Source organism: Leuresthes tenuis, unplaced genomic scaffold, assembly GCF_036924035.1.
Source record: "Leuresthes tenuis unplaced genomic scaffold, fLeuTen1.0.hap1 SCAF_13, whole genome shotgun sequence".
NCBI lineage: Eukaryota > Metazoa > Chordata > Actinopteri > Atheriniformes > Atherinopsidae > Leuresthes > Leuresthes tenuis.
The window spans coordinates 10,714,641-10,737,034 of record NW_027325367.1 but is presented as its reverse complement, the minus strand read 5'-3'; the positions used below and the strand labels follow the sequence as shown (position 1 = coordinate 10,737,034).

The following is a 22,394-nucleotide window of genomic DNA, read 5'->3' as shown; positions in this document are numbered from 1 at the left end:
ATTACAGACAGAAGCTAGATGTATCTTGGGGTCAAAAGCACAGGTGTCAGGATTTTATCTGCATGGACATTGTTTGGTACGTCAATCAAAGCTATCCGATGCCCCAATGTGAGAGACAGCATCAAAGGTGTCTTAGAAAAGCTAAAGATTTGATAACATAGTGCAAAGATTAGAACTATATCTGCTCCAACTGCTACACACTGAATGTAACACTGGCTCCATTATATATTGTATTACTGTTTTCACTTCTTTCATTACATCTTTAGACAGTTATTAAATACTGCTCAGGCTGCATAACCTTTTAGGATTTATCTTTACAATGGTAAGCTCAATAATTCAAGATCCATATTGGCAGCAATGCTGTGGGGTTTTTTTAGAGAGAAAAAAAAATGATACGCCCAAATTATTTACCCATACACTCTGACCTTTGTGAAGGTGTGACATTTCAGAAAGGAAATGGGGTAAAGGAGCAATGTGTTACCCTCCATATTGTATGGGTGAGACCTTCAGTGACCCACTGTTGTGATACGTCACTCAAACCTTAACTGACTGTCAGGTTAAAGGAGATTATAATCTGATATGCAACAGAAGCTGTTGCTGAGTGACATGCACAGTCTCAACACAAACACTCGCTAGCATACACACACACGCACACACATGCACACACACGCACACACACATATACCCACATATATTTTAACGAACACATTGTACAGACACAGAAGCAGAGTCTGGATCAGACATGGCCAAAAAGCCCACAGGGTAAAATAAATGCTGTGCTGACTGTCATGCGACTGCAGCCATGGCAACAAGTCACAAACACAATCTGGAAAGACACGAAGAAGAAACACTAGAATAAATAACAAATCTTGCTGTACTGCTGTTGCGCCTCTGCCTCAGTTCTGAAGACATGCTCTGGGTCTGTTTAACCACTCAGCTAAACTGCCGGCTCCCAGTGGTGTGACGGGTGGGGGATGCGTAGCAGCTATTTTTAACGCACAGCGGTTGTTTTTGGCGTTTGTGTGTAATTCTGGGTGCATGTGCAACTGTGAAGCTGAGGTATCCAGAGCCGTACACGATGAATGGTGGTGTCACAACTAAACAGGAGGCTGGTATGGCTCAAGGTGACCGTCTGCTTGGGTCTTCCTTGGCTGCGGCCGAATCATATTGTCGCCCCTGGCAACAGGATGTCACCCTGGCCTTGTGCCAACCTGAGGATCTGTGCCAGACCCACAAGCAATCAAGAGCTTAAAAACTAGTGTGTGAGATCTTTCTCCTGCTTGTTCAGTCTCATTTTCATACTCTTCCTGTTGTCTCCCTCATTCCATTCATTTAATCCATCCAGTATTCTCAGTATGGAACTTAAGTTCTTAGGGGTAGCTGACCTCTGTCACCTCTACCCTCAAAGCTTTCTTCCTGCTCAGAATATTCCTTTACCAAAATCATATTGGCAACATACTTACAAGAATGAATCACACTTTACACAACACAACCACACAAAGCCTGAACTGAATGAAAAAATCAGTATGTGGTTATCTGCTTCTGTATAATCCAAATATAAGAAAATATCCAATTCAGGATTACACACAGCCTACGCATGGAAAACTCAAGCAGGTGTTCTGAACTCAAACGGATTTAGCAAACTTGTCTGCTTCATAGGCCAGCAGACGGTAAAACCCAGAGGCCTAGTCAGGAATGAACGCCTCTGCCACCCACAACAGAGAAAACAGGTGAGAAATAGAAACAGGAAAAACAGCACATCGCTTTTCTCATTAATGAGAGACAACAAACAAGCAAATTCCACAGCATATGGAGCAGTTCAGGCTGGGAGGTGTTCAAAGAAGCCTTGTCGTTCTCCACCATATGGTGTCACTAATTGTGGTTCTTTCACAGCGACAGAGAGGTGCACCCAAAGAGATGGTTGAAGGGAGAGAAACACAGTGCCCGAAACTGGGACAAAACTTGTAATTGTTTTGATGCTGCACAAACTGGTTATGAACAACTTCCAAATTAAGCCTCAGTGTCATGATATCTGGTGGTGATTTGTGGAATGTGGCTAATTTGAAAGGCTTGTATTGTCTTTAAATATGTTAATCCAATCAGGCTCGAGATATCTATATCAATTTAACTCTCAGGTGATAAGAAATTAGATTGCTGTCTAGATTTTGGCAAAAATATATATACATCAATACAAACAATTTCTGAACAGTCTTCTCATTAATTACATCAAGCCTATGAAATTAAAGGAAAGTAAGCCTTAAAAAGGGCTTTGGGAACCGATTTCTAACTATATAACACCAGACAGACAATGAACACACATATTTTTACCTTTTTAATGCACAGACTAATGAAAATATCTTGATGATATTATCACAGGTTTAACTATCATATCCCACAAGATGGATAGAAACCAGAACACATCAAATAAAACATAACATCAAATTATATTCTACCCATCCCCCTACAAACAAGCTAATCTGATTATGTGCTAACAGGGGATGACAGATAGTACAAAGAGTTATATGTGAAAACAGAAATAAAACAAAACAATAATGGATGTAAATCCATTCAAACCACAGGCAACAAATTAGACAAGCAGTATATCTCTATTCAGGGCTACATTCAGAATTTAAAAGCATTTCAAATTGTCTACTTGTGTTTGTGGAAAATTACAATTTGGCTATGATAAAGCAGCATTGTTCTCCCAAACCCTCAGTCTTTACATCTGCACAAGTGGATAGCCATGGCAACAAGATGTGTCATATCTGAAATGCCACATGATATTAAGAATAAAGTAACAGTTAAAGGCAACTAGTATAAGGACTGTTTGTTAAAATGTGATAAACTTTAGACCAACTGGTGTTGATTTATTGCCATATACAAGCGCCCAGTCAGACAATGACTGGAAGACGTAATAATGACTTCATGTCATTCACTAACTAACATTTTTACATCAAGCCCTTGTATAAAGCATAAACTATGATTGTAACAAATTCTCTACAGATTACCAGCTTGTCAAAATATCTAGAAACATAGGATACTTGCGATTAAACACTAAGCAACTTCTGAAAACAGTTGTGTCTCTAATTTATGAATATTTGCAAAGCAAATTTGACAGAATCATATGCCCAGCTGTATTTTGTTAACTTATCTATTTCTCATTGGACATGAAGATGTATCAATCTGCCTTTGCACTGAAGAGACGGCGTAAAAAGGAGGCTTCTAAATTTAGATCAATCAGTGCACAACTGTGATTCAGAGTGTGCATCCACACCTGCACACGGTGATGCAGAAGAACCACGTGGCTACTGATGCTGCTTTTACAGAAACTGCCACCTCTGAAGCCACACAGGGAGCAGCCATATTGGATCTCAGCTCTAGTGTCATCTGACTTTCCTGCTACTTTGCAAGCGTCATCAATCTGATCCTGTCAGTAGGGGATATGTGATCTTTAAACAAATAGATACACTGTTTTACAATGGCGGTTACTGATAAGTTATAATATAAAAAACGTTACATATACATAATTCAGCCGAATAAAAAGTCTAAATAAATGCTGATGTCTACTGCAAATACAAATTAAAGAAAAGTATTTTCTTTTAAAAAAATCAAGAACTACCTAATTCAATTGGACAAAGATTAAAATGACGACTGCACTTCACATCACAGCAAGTGTATAGTAGGCTCCAGGTTCAGCTGTTTACTATAAGACAAAGTCCTGCTGCTACTGCAGAGTTAAGCAAGAGGAATAGACTTCATCCTGTCAGCTCCTCTGGGGATTATCTGTGCTATTGTTTGCTTCCCTCTCTATCCACATACAGAAACATACAAACTCACATATGAACACCCAGACCCATGTGTGCACAAGCAAATAGATACATGCAAGCATGTGCACTCATAAACAGTAAATACCCACAGGAGCAAGCCAATATCAAAGTCCTATTTGATCTGGTTGTTTTTATGCCACAAAAAATAACAAATATGCCATACTGCAAGCAAAGACTGCTTCACAAAGCTGCATGCATCTGCACTGTAGATAGCAAACTAAAGCCCTGAAAGCAACTGAATGTTTTAAAGAATATAACTTGTCATATGATAAGAATTCCACCGTACTTGCATATTGCAGCTTGTCACATTGCATATCCCACCTAGTATTATTCCTCCCCCACCAAACTATATGAACTGGAATTCCAACACGACACAGAGAGGACATTCATTGCCATGAGCAACAAGGATGAGACTGTGAAACTCATTCTTTCCGGTCTTTGCTGAATCAAGCTCTAGGTCACCTCTAAAAACGCTGCAAACCAAGTCAGAGCAGTGTGAGTAAGCATTTTACACCTACCTTGCAGTCTCTGCATCACACTGGTAATGTCTCGAGCAGAGTGTCTGTGGTGCCTGGGTGATGCCATGCCGCTGTCCTGAGGTCACCAAAGTCACGTCCCAGCTCCTGTGCGTCACCCTTGCAGCACTCTCGTGCTCTGACCTGGCATCATATTACGTTGCAGTAGTACAGTATTTTAATAATGACAGCAGGATATCAGAGCTGAACCATGTCCATGTTACTGTCTCTTTTCAAGTCATCCCTGTTACAGTAGCAGTCTGCAATCCTCACACTCAGCAAAGCTCCTCCCCTGATAATGATGATGTAAGTGCATACTGTATGTGTATGCCAGCATGCATGTGTGCCTATGAACATCTTAGAACCCCCCTCCCTTGTTACTTCTGCAGACAGGCTCAATTCATATTCTGCAGGCACTGCCACCTGCTGTCCAACCAAAAGGATTGCTGTTCAGATCCAGGGATCTTATCATGCCTGATGGTTCTACTGAAATCTGTGGCAGTTTGAGAGCCTGCAAGAAACAGAAGATGTAGGAACAATGCATAACAGAATTAGCAGCATGATACATGTGAGGGCAACAAACCATTTCTCACTTGAGCCTTTTTAGAAAGCAGGGAAACTACTTTGCACACGTAATACATCTATCTTAGATAAGATTTATTTGCTACAATGGTCAAAGCAGAACTTGCATATTCACCCCAAAGGGTCTGGAAGACTTGCAAAAATCTCAACAGGCCCTGATTTTTTTAAAAATTTCATTTGGAGTGAATCAAACTGAAATATTACAACATAGATAATATTAATATGGATGATTACAAAGAACAACAGTTCAAATTAATAACAAGTAAACTGATTCAAAATGGAAGCACTGCAGAGCTGAATCAAAATAATAATCATAGCAAAGGAAGCATGGACCAAGTAAGGCCTAAAGTTTCAGCAATGTTTAATGTTTTCAAACAATATGAGCAGAATAACAGAATAATTCAATTAAGATTAATCACGTGTACAGGTAACTGTAGATTAGAGGGTGTATGATACTTCCTTTTCCATCATGCTGTACAAACAGTATTGCTGTATTTGAACAAAAATAACAATGAGTCAATAACTGTATTTGTTTTCAAATCCAAAACATATTTTTTGGTATAGCCCTATAGGTTGCCTCATAATTTACGGCCTATTGAGCAGCTCCATGAATTATCTCATGACATCACCGCGACAGCCTGCTCTTATACTGCTCAGGTTAAAGGGGGATTGTTGCATCTCACAAATCAAAGCCTGTACGGTCGCTTGGAAATGAACTGGGATTGTTTTTTCCACAAAGCAAATTGCTTCTCAAAAAGGAAAACATAAAAGCAAATTATGTAGCTGTGATAAAAAGCATTCAGAGTAAACAATCATTAGTCAAAACACATCTCTGCCGATAAGCAAATCTAAAAATCAACAACCAAAATGTCGTGCTCCACAACAGATCAATGCCACTCTTTGAAATGCAGGAGGGAGGTGTGATGAACCACTGGGCTTTGAGCACTTATTGCGATGTGTAATCCCATTAGACAAGACCTTTCATCATCATCTCCAGAGACTTCTTAGAAAAGCTGAAAGAGCAGCAGTGCACTGGCCCACAACGTCATTCAATAAAAAAAGAGAGACAGAGGAGTGTGTATGAAAAATGCAAAAACTAATAAATGATCATTGACTTCAGATTCCTCAGTTCTGGCAAAATGACAGGCAGCAGGTGATGAGGTGGATTTTAAGGATGAGAATCTGTAGAAAGACAGGTCGGCCCTGTGCTGTGTATTTGTTTCCCCATTTAGCAAATGTCCACATCATCCAGAGAGCTTTTTGAAGTTCTGTTGTGCTCCTTTTTCAGTGAATAATTATCATATCAACTATGGGAAAAACACGCTAAAATGGTGTAAAGTGAAGGATAAAGATGGAGATATTAGACATTGTGAAACATGGAATTCTCTCATTTTCTGTCACTGTGTTTTTGAGAAAAAGGAAACCACCAAATAAATTCAATAGTCTAGACCATAAACATGAGAAAAGCATTCATGTGAAATGGCCTGTCCGACTGCAATAACCACAACAAAGGCAAGGGGAAATTATTTAAATTTGATCCTTTAACCACCATTCAGCATTAACTATATCAGCACATCTTCCTATAAATGTACATGCATGAGAATATGCTGCTTCAATTACCCTGAAGAGTTGTTAGGACTGGCTGAGCCCTCTGCAGCAGGAGCTGACTGCTGATTCCTACATTTTTACGCAGCTCAGCTTGAGGTGACCTCCACCGTTCAGAGTCCTCCAGGACCAAACAGATTCAGCAAAACAGTGAGTGGACAATGCTGCGGCAGAGGTGAGCAGAGAGCAGGGAAAAGGCTCACGGGTCAATAAGAAGTCTTCCAGTAGTTGCAAAGACCTTCCTTTTTAAGATACGCTTTCTTATCTAATCATTGCACAGGCAGGGAGCTGGGACAGAGACTGCCAGTGTAGTAATCTTTTTCATGCAGAGTCAGCACTTTTCTAAAATCTCATTAGAAAGTTTAGTGGCAACCTGCATGTTAAATTCAGCATAGTAGCAAAGAGAGGAAAACTATGTCAGAATAAGCTATTTAATCTAATGATAAACGCTATTTGTACTTATGTGGGGGAAAAAAAGTTGTAAACATACAGAGGTATGCTGCTGTTTGTAGCCTGATATTCTTGAAGGTTATAGGACATAGGAAAGATGTGGATTTGACTCAGAATCCTTCACTTTCTTTTTTGACGTGCATCAGTGATTCCCAGCCTTTGCACTGAATTATGTTTTATTCAGTACCCTGCAGTCCGTTGTTGGTCTCACTGTAGAGCGTGATTGTATCCACTAGGCATCCCATTTTAATCAAAACCACATCAGCCAGCTATTTGCACAGTTGCTCTTCTCTTATTTTTCCATCAATTACATAAAATGCACAAGTACTCATCCATACAACAATGAATTTACCTCTGGCCCAAGCCAAAATTCATCCCCAGGAACTATACCCCCATTTTGCCCCTTTTTGGTGAAGTCAAGGACAAGTGACCACTTAAACATATTCCAAACACCCAAGGTGAAAGGCTCGATGGCCACTGCTCTTTAACTTCAATAGAAAAGACGCACCTTATACCTGTAATAAAGACAAGTGGCAGAAAATGTACTGAGCTGCTGTGTATGACAGTAGTGTTTGATGCACTTCATCTTCACAAAGACATTTGATAATCCAGTAGATGTGTTATGATTTTTCTTTGTGTTATGTGCAAATGTAATCAGAACCACAGTGTTTCTTCTATTCCCTCTTTGAGCAGTAGGTGGAGTAATACTCCAGGATCATTTTAATACTTGACCTTTCATGTGATGATGTAAAACTAGGAGGTGCCATCAATAATTGACCTTTCGAACTGTCCTTGATAATACGTGATACAGTATGACTGCTGGGCTACACATCACTATTATAGCATCCAAAAGTCCAAAGATCACAGGACATGCTTCAAAACCTTGAGCATGTCATGTGACCTTTGGTGCATCTCTTAAGAGGGGGACCACTCACTTAAGCTGACCATTCCTCGATAAACTAAGCAATGTATGAGATATCAAAACTGTGGGATGACTTTTGGATGCTATAATAGTGATGTGTAGCCCAGCAGTCATACTGTATCACATATTATCAAGAACAGTTCGAAAGGTCAATTATGGATGGCACCTCCGATTTTTACATCATCACATGAAAGGTCGAGATTTAAAATGATCCTGGAGTATTACTCCACCTACTGCTCAAAGAAGAAACACCACCACTCCCTGGCAGTTGGCATTTTATTCTTAACAACACAATCTTTTTACATGAAATTAGCAATGAACTGAGAGGTTGAATTTATACAAAACTAGTACTGCAAATAACAACTTCTTTCTTTCTTTCAACAGTAATAAAGTATATTTACTTTTTTATCAAATATAAACATTATTGTCATTCCAGAGAGTCATGTTGATATAAGTTCCTGTGACAAAAACTGGAAAAATCTTGATTCATTAAATCTACTTATCTGAAAACCTCTTGCTGCTTTGCATGACTTTAAATACACAATAATACAGTGAATCCTTCATCATTTCGTAGATCCAGTAAATGCTCATTTCGAATTATAGAGGACCGAACAATGTATTTTACCTTCCCAACATTCAGGGCCTAATTCTATCTTGAGAAAGCAATGGACTTTAGCTGTCGCCTCCACCTATGGTATGAACAGTACAATAGCCTCCAATAAAATAACACAATGACCATGCATACCATTTCACGTAATGTTATGGGTGCCTCCTGGTTATTTCGGACAGGTTTTACAGCAGAGCCAACAATCAAAGGAAGTTCCAGCTTTGGCCCGGCTATTCTCTCTCTTATTGCCAGTACAGTGGGTGATATTTATCAGCTTCACAGTATAAAACACTCAATAATGTTTCTTTCTTCTGGATTAATCAGCTGACTCAACTGATGTTGAAACTAAAGTTAAGATGAAAAATTGACTAGGAAGTGGTATCAAAAGATGATGGCGCCAATGGGCTGTTCAGTATTAGATTGATATGAGCAGGAGGGCTTTCATCCCTGTGTCTGACTGGATTGATGACCTTGCAAATTTGGCCTAAATTGGATTAAACCTGGGATGAGTTTGGGATCACGAATGAATGAGTTTAATCAATCTCAATTTGTCAAGGCTTAACTAAACCCCGAAAAAAACACTCAGCGTAAAGACGTTGGTGGATTTTCTATCTTATCAAACTACAATGTTTTTATTGGAGCTCTCAAGAGCAGACATGATATCCAGGCAGCACTGACCTGGCATACACTGTGGAAAGACTGAGCTTTCGAACAAAAATGCTGGAATTCGGGCAAATATCCACACACTCATGGGCTGCTCGGAGTAGTCTTTTTCTACATCACTACAACTGAGTATTAAAGGACTCACAAAATTTCCACCATCAATTCCAGCTGTGGATTTCCCTTCAACACTCAATGCAGGCCAAGAACTGTCACAGCTACAGCGGTGTCTGTGGCGTAAGGTAAAAATGTGAGATGAGATTGAATTATTTAACATTTCTGACAGGACGTAAGATATGAAAAGGTGTAAACGAGTTTCCTGTGGTGAACACAGGAGGACTGACACTTACGCTGATGTTGTAGTAACATTCTTAGATTTATCAACCTGAAGGAAATGATGGGAGAGGAAATGATTACAGAAACACCCTAGCTCTCCACCTCCAGGATCTCTGTCCTGGATAGATAAGCCACTCCTGTTGCTAATTTCAAGCAGAAAAGCAGGAAATGTGACAGTGTAGTTTTCCGCTTCCATAAACAAGATGACTGCCAGAGTTTGCTGCCAGTACTGTGTGCCTCTGGGCTAAGTTTCCCTCCGAGAGCGTCGGACATACTGACAGAGAAAGTGAGCAGAGGAGCAGAGAGAAAGTTAAGGAACAGGAAAGAGACAAAGCAGAAAGACAGGAAAACCCATCAGAAGGAAGGAAAGACAGACAAGACCTGACAGAGGAGAGGACAGTAAAGGACAGACTGAACGGAGTATCAGTCTCTCTTTTTGTCATGGCTGAGAACAACACAAATATTTTTTGGGGCATGCTCCGGTCCTTTGATGCTGGTGAGTTTTTACAAACTTTCCTTCTCCCTTAGCTGATCTTTTTAAGGTGGTCACTCTGATTGGTGCTGTTGTTCTTTCGGGAATTTCAAGCTCTAATCACTTCTAAAATGGATACAATATGTGTGCCCAGTCCCTTGTAAACCATAATTAATGGAACAGTTTTGAATCGTTAAAAATAACCATTTTTTCCCCTTCAAATAAGTATACACTTTAACCTCACAAGCGACTGGCATGTTTTCTTAGCGTTTTTTTCCTCTCATTTTTCCCAAATGTCATTTCCAGATGATGTTTGGTATCTGCTTTTTCCCTTTCCCAAAAATTAGAGGAAAAATCTGGTGTAGAAATTTGAGCAATGCAGTCTTTGTTAACACTTAATGGCATGAAAGGAAACTAGTTTGTTTTCCCTGGAATACGTCCAACAAGATTTATCTTATCTGCTGCATTTTCTGCCTTCCTTCAAGCTTGCTTATGTTGGAATTGTTACTTTGAATCACAAAATGACTGAGCAAGAAGTCACAGCCTTTGTTTGTAGTCTCCAGATTTTCTCTGGTAAACACGAAACAGTAAAGTTTAATTATTTTGTCAAGGCAAGGGAAGGGAAGAGCTTTTCATATTTTGGGAAGGCAAATGCTTTTAGATATATTACAACCCAAATCACAGAAAAGTTGGGACTTTGTGCTAAATGCAAATAAACATTTTAATGATTTACAAATTTTATAAACTGATATTTTAGTCACCAAAGAACACAGAAAACAGATCAAATGTTGAAATTTAACTTAAGTTAAAGGAGATATTTACCATTTAATGAAAAATATTAGCTTATCTTGAATTTGATGGCAGCAACATGCCTAAAACATTGACAGGTCTACATTTATCACTAAACAGCATCCCCTCTTCTTTTGACAAAAGTCTGCAAATATCTGAGAACTGAGGACACCAGTTGCTGGACTCTTTGGCAGAGTAACGTTGTCCCATTCTTGTCTGATACATGATTCTGGCTGTTCCAAAATCCTGGATCCTCTTTGTCATATTTTACATTTCATGATGATGCCAAAAGTTTTCAGGCAAAACAGTCCAGCACTTGGACTCTTCTACTATGAAGCCATTCTGTTGTATGAGGTGCATTATGAAGTTTAGCACTGTGTTGCTGAAATATTCAAAGCATTCCCTGATAAAGACCATGTCTGGGTGGGAGCATATGTAAAAACATGTATAGACCTTTAGGCATTTTCGGTGCCTTTCCAGATGTTCAAGCTGCCAGGTCCATAGGCACCCCCAGACCATCAGATATTCAGACTTTTGAACTGACTGTTGATAACAAGCCGGGTGGTTCCTTCTCTCTTGAGTTCAGAGGATGTAGCATCCATGATTTAAAAAAAATAAAATAAAAAAAACTTCAAATATTGATTCATCTGACCACAAAACAGTTTTCCACTTTGCCTCAGAGAGGATGGCTGCATTTCTGGTCCATATTCTCATACAGCTTCGTCTTTGTATGATAAAGCTTTAATCTGGATTTGTGGAGGGCATGGTGATCTGAGTTCACATATGATTTCTGTTCCTGAGCCCATGCAGTGATTTACATGACAGAGTCACGTTGGTTTTTAATGCAGTGCTGCCTAAGGACCATGGGGATCCAATACTGACCTTCACTGTGTCCCATGTGCAAAGAGATGTCTCCAGGTTCTCTGAATCTTTTGATACCATGTACTGTAGATGCTGTATTGTTCAAAGAACAAAGGACATCATTTTGAAATTGTTCCATAGTTTGTAGACAGTTTTTAGCAGATGGCTTAATCTTCACTTCTGAGAGATTCTGCTTTTCTAAGGTGTTGTTTTTATTTCAAATTATGTGACTGACCTGTTGTCATTTAACCTGATTAGATACATCCTGTTCCTCCAGCTTCTTTTTAGCACCACTTCCTTTTTTTCCAGCCTTTTATTGCCCCTAAACCAACTTTTTCTAGAACTGTTGCTGCCAACAGATTCAATGTGAGAGTAAATAGGACATCTGACAGAGGTGAAAATCAATTTAAATGAAAATAAAAAGCACTTGGTGAATGTTTGCGATGTATTGACCACAACATTTTTATAATTCTGCTCTCTTCCCAGTCCCTCTGATTATAGCTTTCTGTGTGTCCATGGCTGTGGGTCTGCTCTTGGGTGCCCTGGTTTACGTGATCCTGACGTGGATGTCCCGACGCAAAGCAGGCTCTGCCATTATCACCCGTCGCCCACAACGCCACTCGCACACATCCTTCCGCAATCGCCCAGGCTTTAACCGCAACAGCAGCTACGATCGTCGGAGCAACAACAGTTTAGTAAGCGCTGCTTTCAGCTTTCACCGCCAAACTTCCTCCCCAGATCAGTTCGACCCACTGGGACACAAATCCAGCTTCAGGGCCTCCACCTTCCACCCTCTCATCCAATGCAGCCAGATTGCAAGGGAGGCAGAGGAGGGGAGTCAGACTACGCTGCCTCGTACACCAACTCTGACCATGTCATCTGGATCAGCTCATACTACGGCCCAGCCAGGCGCCACTCCAACAAGACCTGACTCATTTTGGGGGAACAACGGTTTGAGGGGTTTTAATGTTACGCAAACCCCACCTCCGGCTTATGAGAGCGTCATTAGAGCTTATCAAGAAACATGCACCTGAGGAGAGTGAGAACACCGAAATGAAAGAACCCTGCCTCTTAAACGGATTTCAAGAGGATCCTGAGTTTATTCCATATGACTTAAATGACCAGGCAAACAGTCAAGTTTAAATACCCTGACCAACACAATAACCCTCAGAATTAACATATTTTTTGTATCTAATTAAGTCCATCCAAGAGCTTTTTTGCCTTCTAATAATCAATTCTGCATTTCTATTCACACACCAGTGCAATTGGCTGGTTTCTATGACAAGAAATGTTTCACTGCAAAAAAGGAAGAGTTTGCATTGTTTGTTCGTGTTGATTGACTATGCATATGGTTACACAGGATTTTTTTCTTTTTTTCAAAGCTCAGATGTAGCCCAAATTCACAAATGCTGTTGGCTGAGCATTTATAGTGGAAGGACAGATGTATGCTTTGTCTGTACAGGTCATATAGTAACTATGCAAAAACAAAAGAAAATTACTTTAAATTAAAAAAAAGAGAAGCGTGTGTTATCCTGTAGTTTGAGAATCTATGCAAAACAACGCTGAAGACCGGGTTAAATTGACCTAATGTTTGTTTTTGTTGCCTCATATGTTTTTACAGCGTTGCATTGAGTGGATGTGTTTGCATGAACAGTATGCATGAACGTGAAAGGAGAAGATGCTGAAAGTGGGCATTAGATGTAAGACGTTTTTGTATATCATGTACGTTTTGAATGTAATTTACAAAACTCTTGTTCCTCTTAAGTTAATGTAATAAAAGCACAAATCAAAAGTTTTCCATGCAGAGTTTGTGGTCTGTAACAATAGGACAGTGGTGAAAGTTTTGAACAGTGGTGCATGCTGTATTTTGCTGTTGTAGCTACTCGATGTGAAGCAGTTTTGTATTTTTTCTAACCTACAATTGTTTGTGAGAATTGACATCATCTGAATATTCGCCGTAATGAAACCATGTGATATGTTTTTTTTAAACACAGTTTGGTGAAAAACTCAGTGAGAGCTGTAATGTTACCCCAACTACAAGCTGCTTTTTGTAAGACATCAGAGACCAAAAAGGTTGAAAACATGTTGTTTAATCTAACATATTAAATGTTTGGAATATTTTCCACTGTGTAAATTTCTATTCTTAAGAGTAACTACAAACAAAAGTTGTTGAATAAAAGTGTTTCAATTGGATGTTTGCTGCAAGGAATGGAGGAATAAAGCCGCATAATCTGGAAATGCTCAAATAAAGTACAAGTAATCTAAAAATTTTTACCTTAACCGTGCTCAGGTTGTTGTATTCAGTGATCTTCCACCATGTCAGGTGACCTCTCCAGGGTGTATCCTGCCTCTTGTCCTGTGATACGAACCTATCCTAGGATATCAACAAAATAAGAAGACAATTTTTAAAAAAATGCACCTGAATACAAATGTGACTCAAATAAAGAGAAATATAAGGTTTTTCAAATTTAATTTATGTTGCCTGTGTTTCTCATATGTTTATTGTGCTTTAATTGTGATTTGGTAAATTGGTGAACGCAACGTCTTTTAAAATGCATGGACAGTGTGCAAATGATTCCACTGCAACTAAAGCGCCACAGGAAAAAACATCTTTAACATTTGATTTAGAATACATTTGCATAACTGTCCGATCTATCTGAACATATTGCAAATATGTTATCATTCTGTCCACGCACTTTGAGGTAAAATGATTATTTTATGTCCATGGGGGAACAATCAGCAATGAAGTTTGGGAAATATGTCCATCAAATGAAGTATTCCTTTCCTGCAAAGCACAAAAACGAACAGTGCATGTTCCTGGTATTCAGTGATACTAATGAAAAACAAGGTCGTACAGATACATTTTCAATACTTTCCTGATCAAATTGGGCTCCAATTCGTGCTAATCTAGATGACATAATCCAGATGACATAATCATGAGTTACACTCGATGACGTCTTATTTGTGAGACGAGTTTACGTTGTGTTTATGAACACCGGCTGCAGCCGTGGAGGACATTATCGTAGTTTTTTTTTTTTTTTTAAGTTTTAACTCTCTCGATCGATAAATAAGGTAATTTCACTGTGTTGTAATCAAGATTAACCTACAACTTTTCCACAAGTTAAATCCTGTCAGTCGGGTATCTTACAGTTAGTACGAGCTGTAAGAGTGAAACGTTAGCCAAAAGCTAACTGAATATGAAGCGAATTTTAGCTAAAGGTTAATTAAGCTTCAGCCGTTGTTATGGTTACAGGAACGTTTCTGTTAACATTCACAATGTAACAGTAGCTTAATAATGTTTGTTTGGTAATGTGGTGTGATCAATGTGGGTTGGGGCAGTCATGTCAGCACTTTTACACCCAGAGTGAATTGCTAAGTTAGCTAACGTTGGCTTGTGAAAGTCCATGCTTTAAATGTGTCATAAAACTACGGTAAAAATGGTCAAATCGGTGAAATGTTGGTGTTGTGCCATGTTTGTTCGTCAGAGATTTGTGGCTAAAATGACCATATCAAATGCCATTACATGGTCAAATAATTACTTCAGTTTCGCTTGAATAAAATTGTCATGACTGGGAAATATTTAGGTCTCTGGGGTTAGATGGGTCTGGTTTGTGAACTGCTTTCTCTTTGGTGGTCTGATTCATTTAGAGAGGTGGAGGATGTCTGTGGCAGCTCTTCGTTTGATCCGCTGTCGGAGACTGAGCACAGCTGGGCCGCCTGGTGTGAACAAAGTGCTTCAGTGGAAAGATTTAAGTAGGTTAAAAGACATAATTGGCTTACCTGTGCACCCTTTATTGCCAGCAATCTTGTAATTACAACACGGTTACTTAAAGAGAATGGGATGCTGTGTAAAATGTAAATTAAAAACAGAAGGCAAATTATTCTAAACCCAAGCTTAAATGAAGATGCTACAAAGATGGCAAATATTGAAACTGAGAAAGGTTTATTAGAATACTTAAAGGCTGATTTGATGCTAGCCTTTAGAAACTGAGAAGACCAATTGGTGTAGTTTTGAAAGTGACATTTTTTCCCATTCTTGCTGGATACTGGATGGCAGGTAATATCATCCTGATATAAGAAAAGCCTTCCCTGAAAAAGATTGCAGTACATGTTGATTCAAAACCTGTTAATATTATCTGCATCGATGCTGCCTTTATAGATCCCATTGTGGATCCTGGCTCCCCATCTGTGCGCTGATAACAAGCAGGATGGCCCCTGCTTCTTTTGCTCAGGTTACACTGCGTCTATGATTTGGGAAATCGAATTAAAATTTTGGATTTTCAATTTTCTTTTCCTTTCCTTTACTATTGACTCAGTCCTGCTTAAATAAGCTGACATTATCTATGTTATTTCTTTGCATGGTATACTTTAAACTTGCATTTGTAGATTAAGCATTAAACTGTAAAAAGCAGTTTTCCTGTGTCCCCGCAGGGATTTCTACAATAGAACATATCTGTTTGTAATGCTGTGTAGCCTTAGATAGAATCACAGCCATTCAACCGTCTTATTTTCTGGAATCTTTTAAAGGTATTATGTACTGTAAATAAGGAAATCTTTGGATTTTTGCTCATGTAGTCTTTAGGAGAGTGGTGAACAGCTCTCTGTGACTCTTTTTATACCAATTATGTTGTTGACCTGTTGTTAATAAACTTAATTAGCTTAATTAGTTGTGAGAGAACGTGTATTGCAAACTGAGATGCATTGTTAATTAATTAAATTAATTCTTACGTCTTTTTGAGAATACCTTCAAACTATCCTCTAATTCTGATTCCCTTTTTTACTAAATTTAGGGAAAGTTGCCAAAGTAACTGGTGCAGTTGTCTTTGGGTAAGTTGCAGTAATACCTTTCAGATACCTTCAGATACATACCTTTTTACGTTTGAGTCCTCGTGACCAAACAATCTCTGCAGTTTGTGTGAAACAAATGATCTCTGTGCCACAGCCTGTCTGTTATCCTCTCTGCAGGAGCTGTGTTTTTATCACTTATGAGGTGGTGGCCTTGGATAAGGCCGTGACCATTGACACTAGTGCAATCCTACAGGAGAAATATAAGTCTTACATCTATCTGAGAGCCACTCCCTCTGCTGAAAAGGAGAACCTAACTGCAGGTAACAAATGTTATTGCAATGTCATAGCTAAATGTTTCATTTCAAACCTTAAAATGAATACGACCATATGCCAAATATGCTGAGTGGCCTTATTTATTTCTTATGTGAACACAAAGTCATAGTGAGTTTACCAGCTGGCCAGTGACATCTGTTACTATGTCATCCCGTCTTTCCTTCCTTCTCTCTTCTATTTTTCCTGCTTGAGTCTGTGGGTCGCTCTGTTTTGTGATCTCACTTCCATGAAGCAAGGTTAACACTGTTAAAGGAAACGGTCACTGCCAACTTGTACTAAAATACCCACCTGCAGCCATCACTGATTTCTGTTTGGACTGTTACTCCACTTGTAGAAGTTGATGGATGGTTGTTGTTTCCACTGCATCTCCTCCAGGGCTCACACACAAAGCAAGGAGAGAACTTCATAAAGCAGCCAGGCGGTTTCTGGAAGCATCCTCTAGACTTTTACTGCAATCACTAGATGGTAAGAAACAAAGTGTTGCCTTTATACAGAGTTCACTTCTCACATTTTTGGAGATGGAGCGCATTGTGACACTCTAGATCCTACATCCTATAAAATGTCTTAAATCACTATGGTGATATTTAATCTTGTTGGCATATGAGCATAAAGATGTATTCCCAGAGAACTCCATTAGTCCAACTTTTTGTATGTAGTGGAGACCGAACATGGAGACTGAAGGAAACACCTGCTTTGACCGTGCGCATCCTGTTTTTGAAACTCACATAGTTTGTGCATTGATGTGTTTAATGTGCAGCTGACTGTAACGTACATTTCTTCGATTGTATCATCACATATTAACCACTTGTTTTAATGTCATTCCACATATTCTTTTAGCATTACAGACATGTGTAGCAATTCCTGTAAAAAAAATAACGTTTGACCTTTTACAAATTAATAGCTGCCAAGTTGATGACAGAAAGTTTGCCGCCACAAGGTTTGTACTGTAACTCCGTAGCTGTCGTAATAATCAAAGGCAGTACTGTAGATACTGGTAGTTAGTTAGTAGTCATAGTCTGAAAGCAGCTTAATGTTGAACATGGGATATTAGTGGCAGTTCTCTACTATGTTGTGTAAATATGAAGTTGTTTATTCTGAAAGTTGTGTGTCTTAGAGCACTTCAGCCATGTGGATGCAGACCCACACGAAGTTGCATTATGGGTCCTGCTGAAGAGGACACAGTCGGCCAATCAAGCCATCAGACTGCAGGCTGTCCAGGAGCTTGCAGACAATCACCACTGGCATGGTAGAAACTTGTCTATCAATTTTAGTTACTCTACATGAACTGAAACGGTATTAAATCACACCTGTTGTGAATCCCGCAGACTACCAGTACCAGACAGCAGCGCAGGTTTTAGACCAGCGGACAGCAGTGGGCCTGGCTCGGACTCCCCAGGCAGACCTGCGATTCTTCCGACACCCACCTGCACTGCCTAACTTGGAAGACGTGTGTAGCTCTATGAAACAGTCTACACTTTAGGACATCTGCTAGTTGTATCTCAGCCTCAGCTTTACCTCACATATTTTAGACGGTAATTCAAAGGTACGCACATGTTCTCAGGGTATGTCAGCAGAGGATGGACTGAGGCAGCTTCTGGCATCTCTACCTCAGTCTGATGTGGACAAATGTGTTCGGTACTTCACCTCACTGGCACTCAGAGAGAGCATGCAGTCCATGGCAGCACAGAGGGTAACTATGACGGATGTATTCATACATATACTCATAATCAAAGTCTTTAGGAGGGTTACTGCCTAGAACACAGAGCAGTAGGGCAACAACAATTTGTATGGTACCCCTAAAAAGTAAGAAAATTACAATCTTGTCACTAACATGTGCACTGATTGATGTTACAGGGCGGTCTGTGGTGTTTTGGTGGAAATGGGCTGCCTTATGCCCAAAGTCTCACTTCTGTTCCTTCGGAGAAGGTGGAGTCCTTCTGTCTGCAGGCGCTGGTACAGCACTCGAAGGTAATGGTTCCCATGATGCATTTGAGCATAATTTGATAAGGAGAAGTTGCTAAATTCCCTTTTGGAATTATTATCATTGTAGTAATGCAGTCTGTGCAACGATTTGTCCCTCCGGTTCAAGCATTTGTAAATAATTTTACAAAAAAAGCTAATTCAAGAACAAAGCATGTTAGTTTACTTATTGGATTTTTATCTTCCATGGCTTGCATCGTCCTACTTGCACATGCAACTATTTCTAGTTTTTTACGCCATTATATCATCAGTTGATGTGGTGAGCAGCTATTTTAATGTGTTGGAAAACCTCAGAATGAGGTAAATGATTTGCTGTAATTCACTGAAAGCAGTCTTTATGGTCTGCAGGTACAGAGCCACTGTAACTACATAGTTGCAAATGGGGGTCTGCAACTCCTTCAGAGAGTTTATCACCTCCGAGGAGACTCTCTAAAGATTCAGACAAACATAATTCGTATTATAGGAAACCTGGCCCTAAACGAAGGTGTCCACCAGGCCATATTCCAGTCTGGTAAGTCTGTAATAAATCTGAGCGTACAGGCCGTTCTTTTTATGTCTACTCTCAAAAAACAACTAGCTCTACTTTATTTTATATATTCCTATTTCATATACAGATAACCATTACAAGGGTGTATTTTTCTAACCCAGACTCACTGTACAGGAGTTCCTACTTTGTGGTCTCTTTGCATTTTCTGATTTTGATCATTTCTTCCTCTCATGTATGTACTGAAAAGAAATCAACACATTATAATGGGTCCAAACATTTTTTTTCCTTTCTTCCTCACACATATAACACATTTAGGCTGGCTGTCTGTCCTGGCAGAGATGATGCAGTCACCTCACGTCATACAGGCGTCTCATGCAGCTCGCGCTCTCGCCAACCTGGACAGGGAGACCGTGAAGGAGAAATACCCAGATGGCGTTTATATCCTCCACCCACAAACACGTGACAAGTAGGAAAACTTTTATTTTGTTCCAATGCATTGATTTATTTGTTTTGTTTTGCATGCAACCCAACAGTCATCTTTTACAATGTGCTCACTTTCAGCCAGCCAATCAAAGCAGACGTGCTGTTCATCCATGGGATTCTAGGGGCAGCTTTTAAGACGTGGAGGCAGAAAGACCGCAGTACGTTAGAGGAAGAGAAGGAAGCTGAAAGCAGAGATGATTATACAGAGTGCTGGCCGAAGGTGATAAATGCTCCCAATTCCTCAAAAAGCTACAGAGTATAATAAATCACCATTAAGAGTTTGTGAGTGTTTTCCGCACACAAGGAAGTGGAATCTTTTGTGGACGAGTCTGTCTGGGTATCTGGTTTTAATGGATGTAATGTGAGGTCTCCAATATGTTTAAAACTCATCTTAGGCAAAACAAAATCCTCTCTAACTTTAATTTGTTTGACAGTCGTGGTTGGCAGCTGACTGTCCAAATTTGAGAGTACTGTCAGTGGAGTATGACAGTCATCTTAGCGACTGGATGGCCAAATGTCCTGCTGAGAATCAAAGGTGAAAAAAATGTTTGTTTCCTCATATGTCTGCTAGTGCTTCAGTATATAAATATTGTAATATTGCAAAATTCTGTTAATTGAGAATTCATAACCACTATTTTTGTGCAATGATAATCTCATTTAACACAATGTACCTGTACCTGACTATCTAAAGATAATTAAGCTGCCACTTTCAGTAAGATTGATTGTATTAAGATCCCATGTGTTTTTGAGCTCATTCTGATCAATTCCATCAGACCAAACAAGGGATTATTTGTGTCCTCAGGAAGTCTTTAGCCTACAGAAGTCAAGAACTGCTAAAGAAGTTAAAGCTGGCTGGTGTTGGAGAACGGCCTGTGGTCTGGGTAGCCCACAGTATGGGAGGTATTCAGAATTTCCTTCCACAAACATATCAGAGTTTACAGAAATCCCTTAAATCCAACTGGAAAAACAAGTTTCTTTATCATATTTCACACTTGCACTGACACGTGACTGCATTTGTCTGATATTAAACCTGCTTTCCTCTTGTTTTTGGTTCCTATGCCAGGATTGCTTGTGAAGAAAATGCTTCAGGATGCATCTGAGGACCCGGATATGCAGGGGTTGTTAAAGAACACTAAGGGCATCGTGTTTTACAGTGTTCCTCATTACGGTACCTTCATGGCAGAGTATTCAGTCAACGCCAGATATCTCCTCTTTCCCTCTATAGAAGTCAAAGAGCTCTGTAAAGGTGAGTGTATACGATGGGATCTATGGTCAAACACTGTTGTAGAAGTTGCTTAATATCAACTATGAGGCTATATCTGTGTTTAAAGACTCCCCAGCTTTACACAACCTGAATGAGAGTTTCCTGAACATTGCCAAAGAAAATGAATACAAGGTGCTGAGCTTTGCAGAGACTCTGCCAACAAACATTGGTCCCATGATTAAGATACTTGTGGTACCAACGCAGTCAGCAGGTATGTAGCACTAGTGTACATGGGAAATAAGACAACAACTGATATTTAAAGCCATGTCATGTAATGTGGTTCCTTCACCTCTCGACCTGAGCCCACTCTGCTTTGATTTCAGACATCGGCATCGGGGAGCTCATTGAGGTGGACGTCGATCACCTCAACATCTGCAAGCCAGAGAAGAAGGATTCGTTTCTGTACAAACGCAGCCTCCAGTTCATCCAAGAAGCGCTGCAGAGCTACTTCAGCCAATGACTGAAATATATGAGCACAAAAACAATAATACAACCTACCGTATACTTGAAATATGGGACATCACTGACAGCCCCGCACCACCAAACCCAAAAGGACCTCCACTCCTCCTTGTTACACATTAACACGAAGAACCTCTAATGTGAATGATCGTAATATATTTAGACAAATTAGATTTATTTGACAAACTGATAGATATGAGAAGATAGCTGTAATAAAGAAACCTCTGAGATTGATCTTCCTCCCTTTTAAAGTCAGATTATTTTTTCTGATTTAAGATTTAATTACAGTGTTTATGAATAAGCTCAAAGGAGAATATGTCCTACATTTTATCTTGTATTTACCAGCCTATCATAGAACCCACTTTGCTTATTTTATACATTTACTAAGAGACGCACTGAAATTTAATTTCTAATAAGGCTCCTTCATAGTTAGGAACACATTTTGTTTTAAAAGGTATTTTTGTATTTATGAATTTTACTCAGATAATAGTATGACAGTTATGTTTTGTGCCAAAATGTATTCCTTTCCTGACTTGGACCTGAATTAATATATTGGTTAAGTTAATTATCTTTAATGGGACTAATCAAGTGATTGAATTTTATCATTTCAATGTGTTTACAAGCCCTACTGCCACTAGCAATGCTGATTGCTGGCAATAAATGTGTGAAGTTGGAGAGTTTATTTGACTTTTCTGTTCACTGCTCATCTGATTTCTCAGTATACTGTACAATGTGTTGTACTGCAGCTTTAAAGTATAGGTTGTTAGTCCCGTCAGTGTATCTAAACTGAATAATTAACATAATTTAAAACGCTACACACTGTGTGTGTATACATATACATTTATGAATTTGTTCCATTTAATCGACATGTAGCATGAACCTGATTTATGATTAATCATTTATATAAAAGGTATGAAATACTCCACTATAACGGAGCAAAGCGGCATAGAGGCTAAAAAGCTTAATATGCTGGA

General features: G+C 39.3%; 2 protein-coding genes across 4 annotated transcripts; both read left to right on the top strand.

The window, feature by feature from the left end:
* Positions 1 to 9,330: 9,330 nt before the first annotated feature.
* myct1a (myc target 1a) lies at positions 9,331 to 13,421 on the top strand. 2 transcript variants are annotated; one of them, XM_072362687.1, is made up of 3 exons: positions 9,331 to 10,000; positions 11,936 to 12,020; positions 12,113 to 13,421. In XM_072362687.1, exons 1-3 carry the CDS (start codon positions 9,995 to 9,997, stop codon positions 12,658 to 12,660), a joined length of 639 nt encoding a protein of 212 aa, XP_072218788.1. In that variant the 5' UTR covers positions 9,331 to 9,994; the 3' UTR covers positions 12,661 to 13,421. The 2 variants fall into 2 exon arrangements, with proteins under 2 accessions (XP_072218788.1, XP_072218790.1); XM_072362689.1 differs by lacking the exon at positions 11,936 to 12,020 and having other exon boundaries at positions 9,454 to 10,000.
* A 1,194-nt stretch (positions 13,422 to 14,615) lies between these two features.
* serac1 (serine active site containing 1) lies at positions 14,616 to 22,090 on the top strand. 2 transcript variants are annotated; one of them, XM_072362451.1, is made up of 17 exons: positions 14,616 to 14,698; positions 15,275 to 15,379; positions 16,417 to 16,453; positions 16,592 to 16,734; positions 17,123 to 17,212; positions 17,862 to 17,993; positions 18,073 to 18,194; positions 18,309 to 18,437; positions 18,602 to 18,715; positions 19,076 to 19,238; positions 19,530 to 19,680; positions 19,776 to 19,917; positions 20,132 to 20,232; positions 20,500 to 20,597; positions 20,761 to 20,943; positions 21,029 to 21,172; positions 21,285 to 22,090. In XM_072362451.1, the coding sequence occupies exons 2-17, from the start codon at positions 15,286 to 15,288 to the stop codon at positions 21,419 to 21,421; spliced, it is 1,980 nt and encodes a 659-aa protein (XP_072218552.1). In that variant the 5' UTR covers positions 14,616 to 14,698; positions 15,275 to 15,285; the 3' UTR covers positions 21,422 to 22,090. The 2 variants fall into 2 exon arrangements, with proteins under 2 accessions (XP_072218552.1, XP_072218553.1); XM_072362452.1 differs by lacking the exons at positions 14,616 to 14,698; positions 15,275 to 15,379; positions 16,417 to 16,453; positions 16,592 to 16,734 and having other exon boundaries at positions 17,145 to 17,212; positions 17,849 to 17,993.
* Positions 22,091 to 22,394: the final 304 nt, after the last annotated feature.

Coding starts and splice junctions, on each gene's coding strand:
- myct1a (XM_072362687.1), top strand. Junction 12,021..12,112: donor AAATAGGACATCTGACAGAG/GTGAAAATCAAT, acceptor CTCTCTTCCCAG/TCCCTCTGATTATAGCTTTC.
- serac1 (XM_072362451.1), top strand. CDS start 15,286: ATGTCTGTGGCAGCTCTTCGTTTGATCCGCTGTCGGAGACTGAGCACA. Junction 15,380..16,416: donor GCTTCAGTGGAAAGATTTAA/GTAGGTTAAAAG, acceptor TACTAAATTTAG/GGAAAGTTGCCAAAGTAACT. Junction 21,173..21,284: donor GGTACCAACGCAGTCAGCAG/GTATGTAGCACT, acceptor CTTTGATTTCAG/ACATCGGCATCGGGGAGCTC.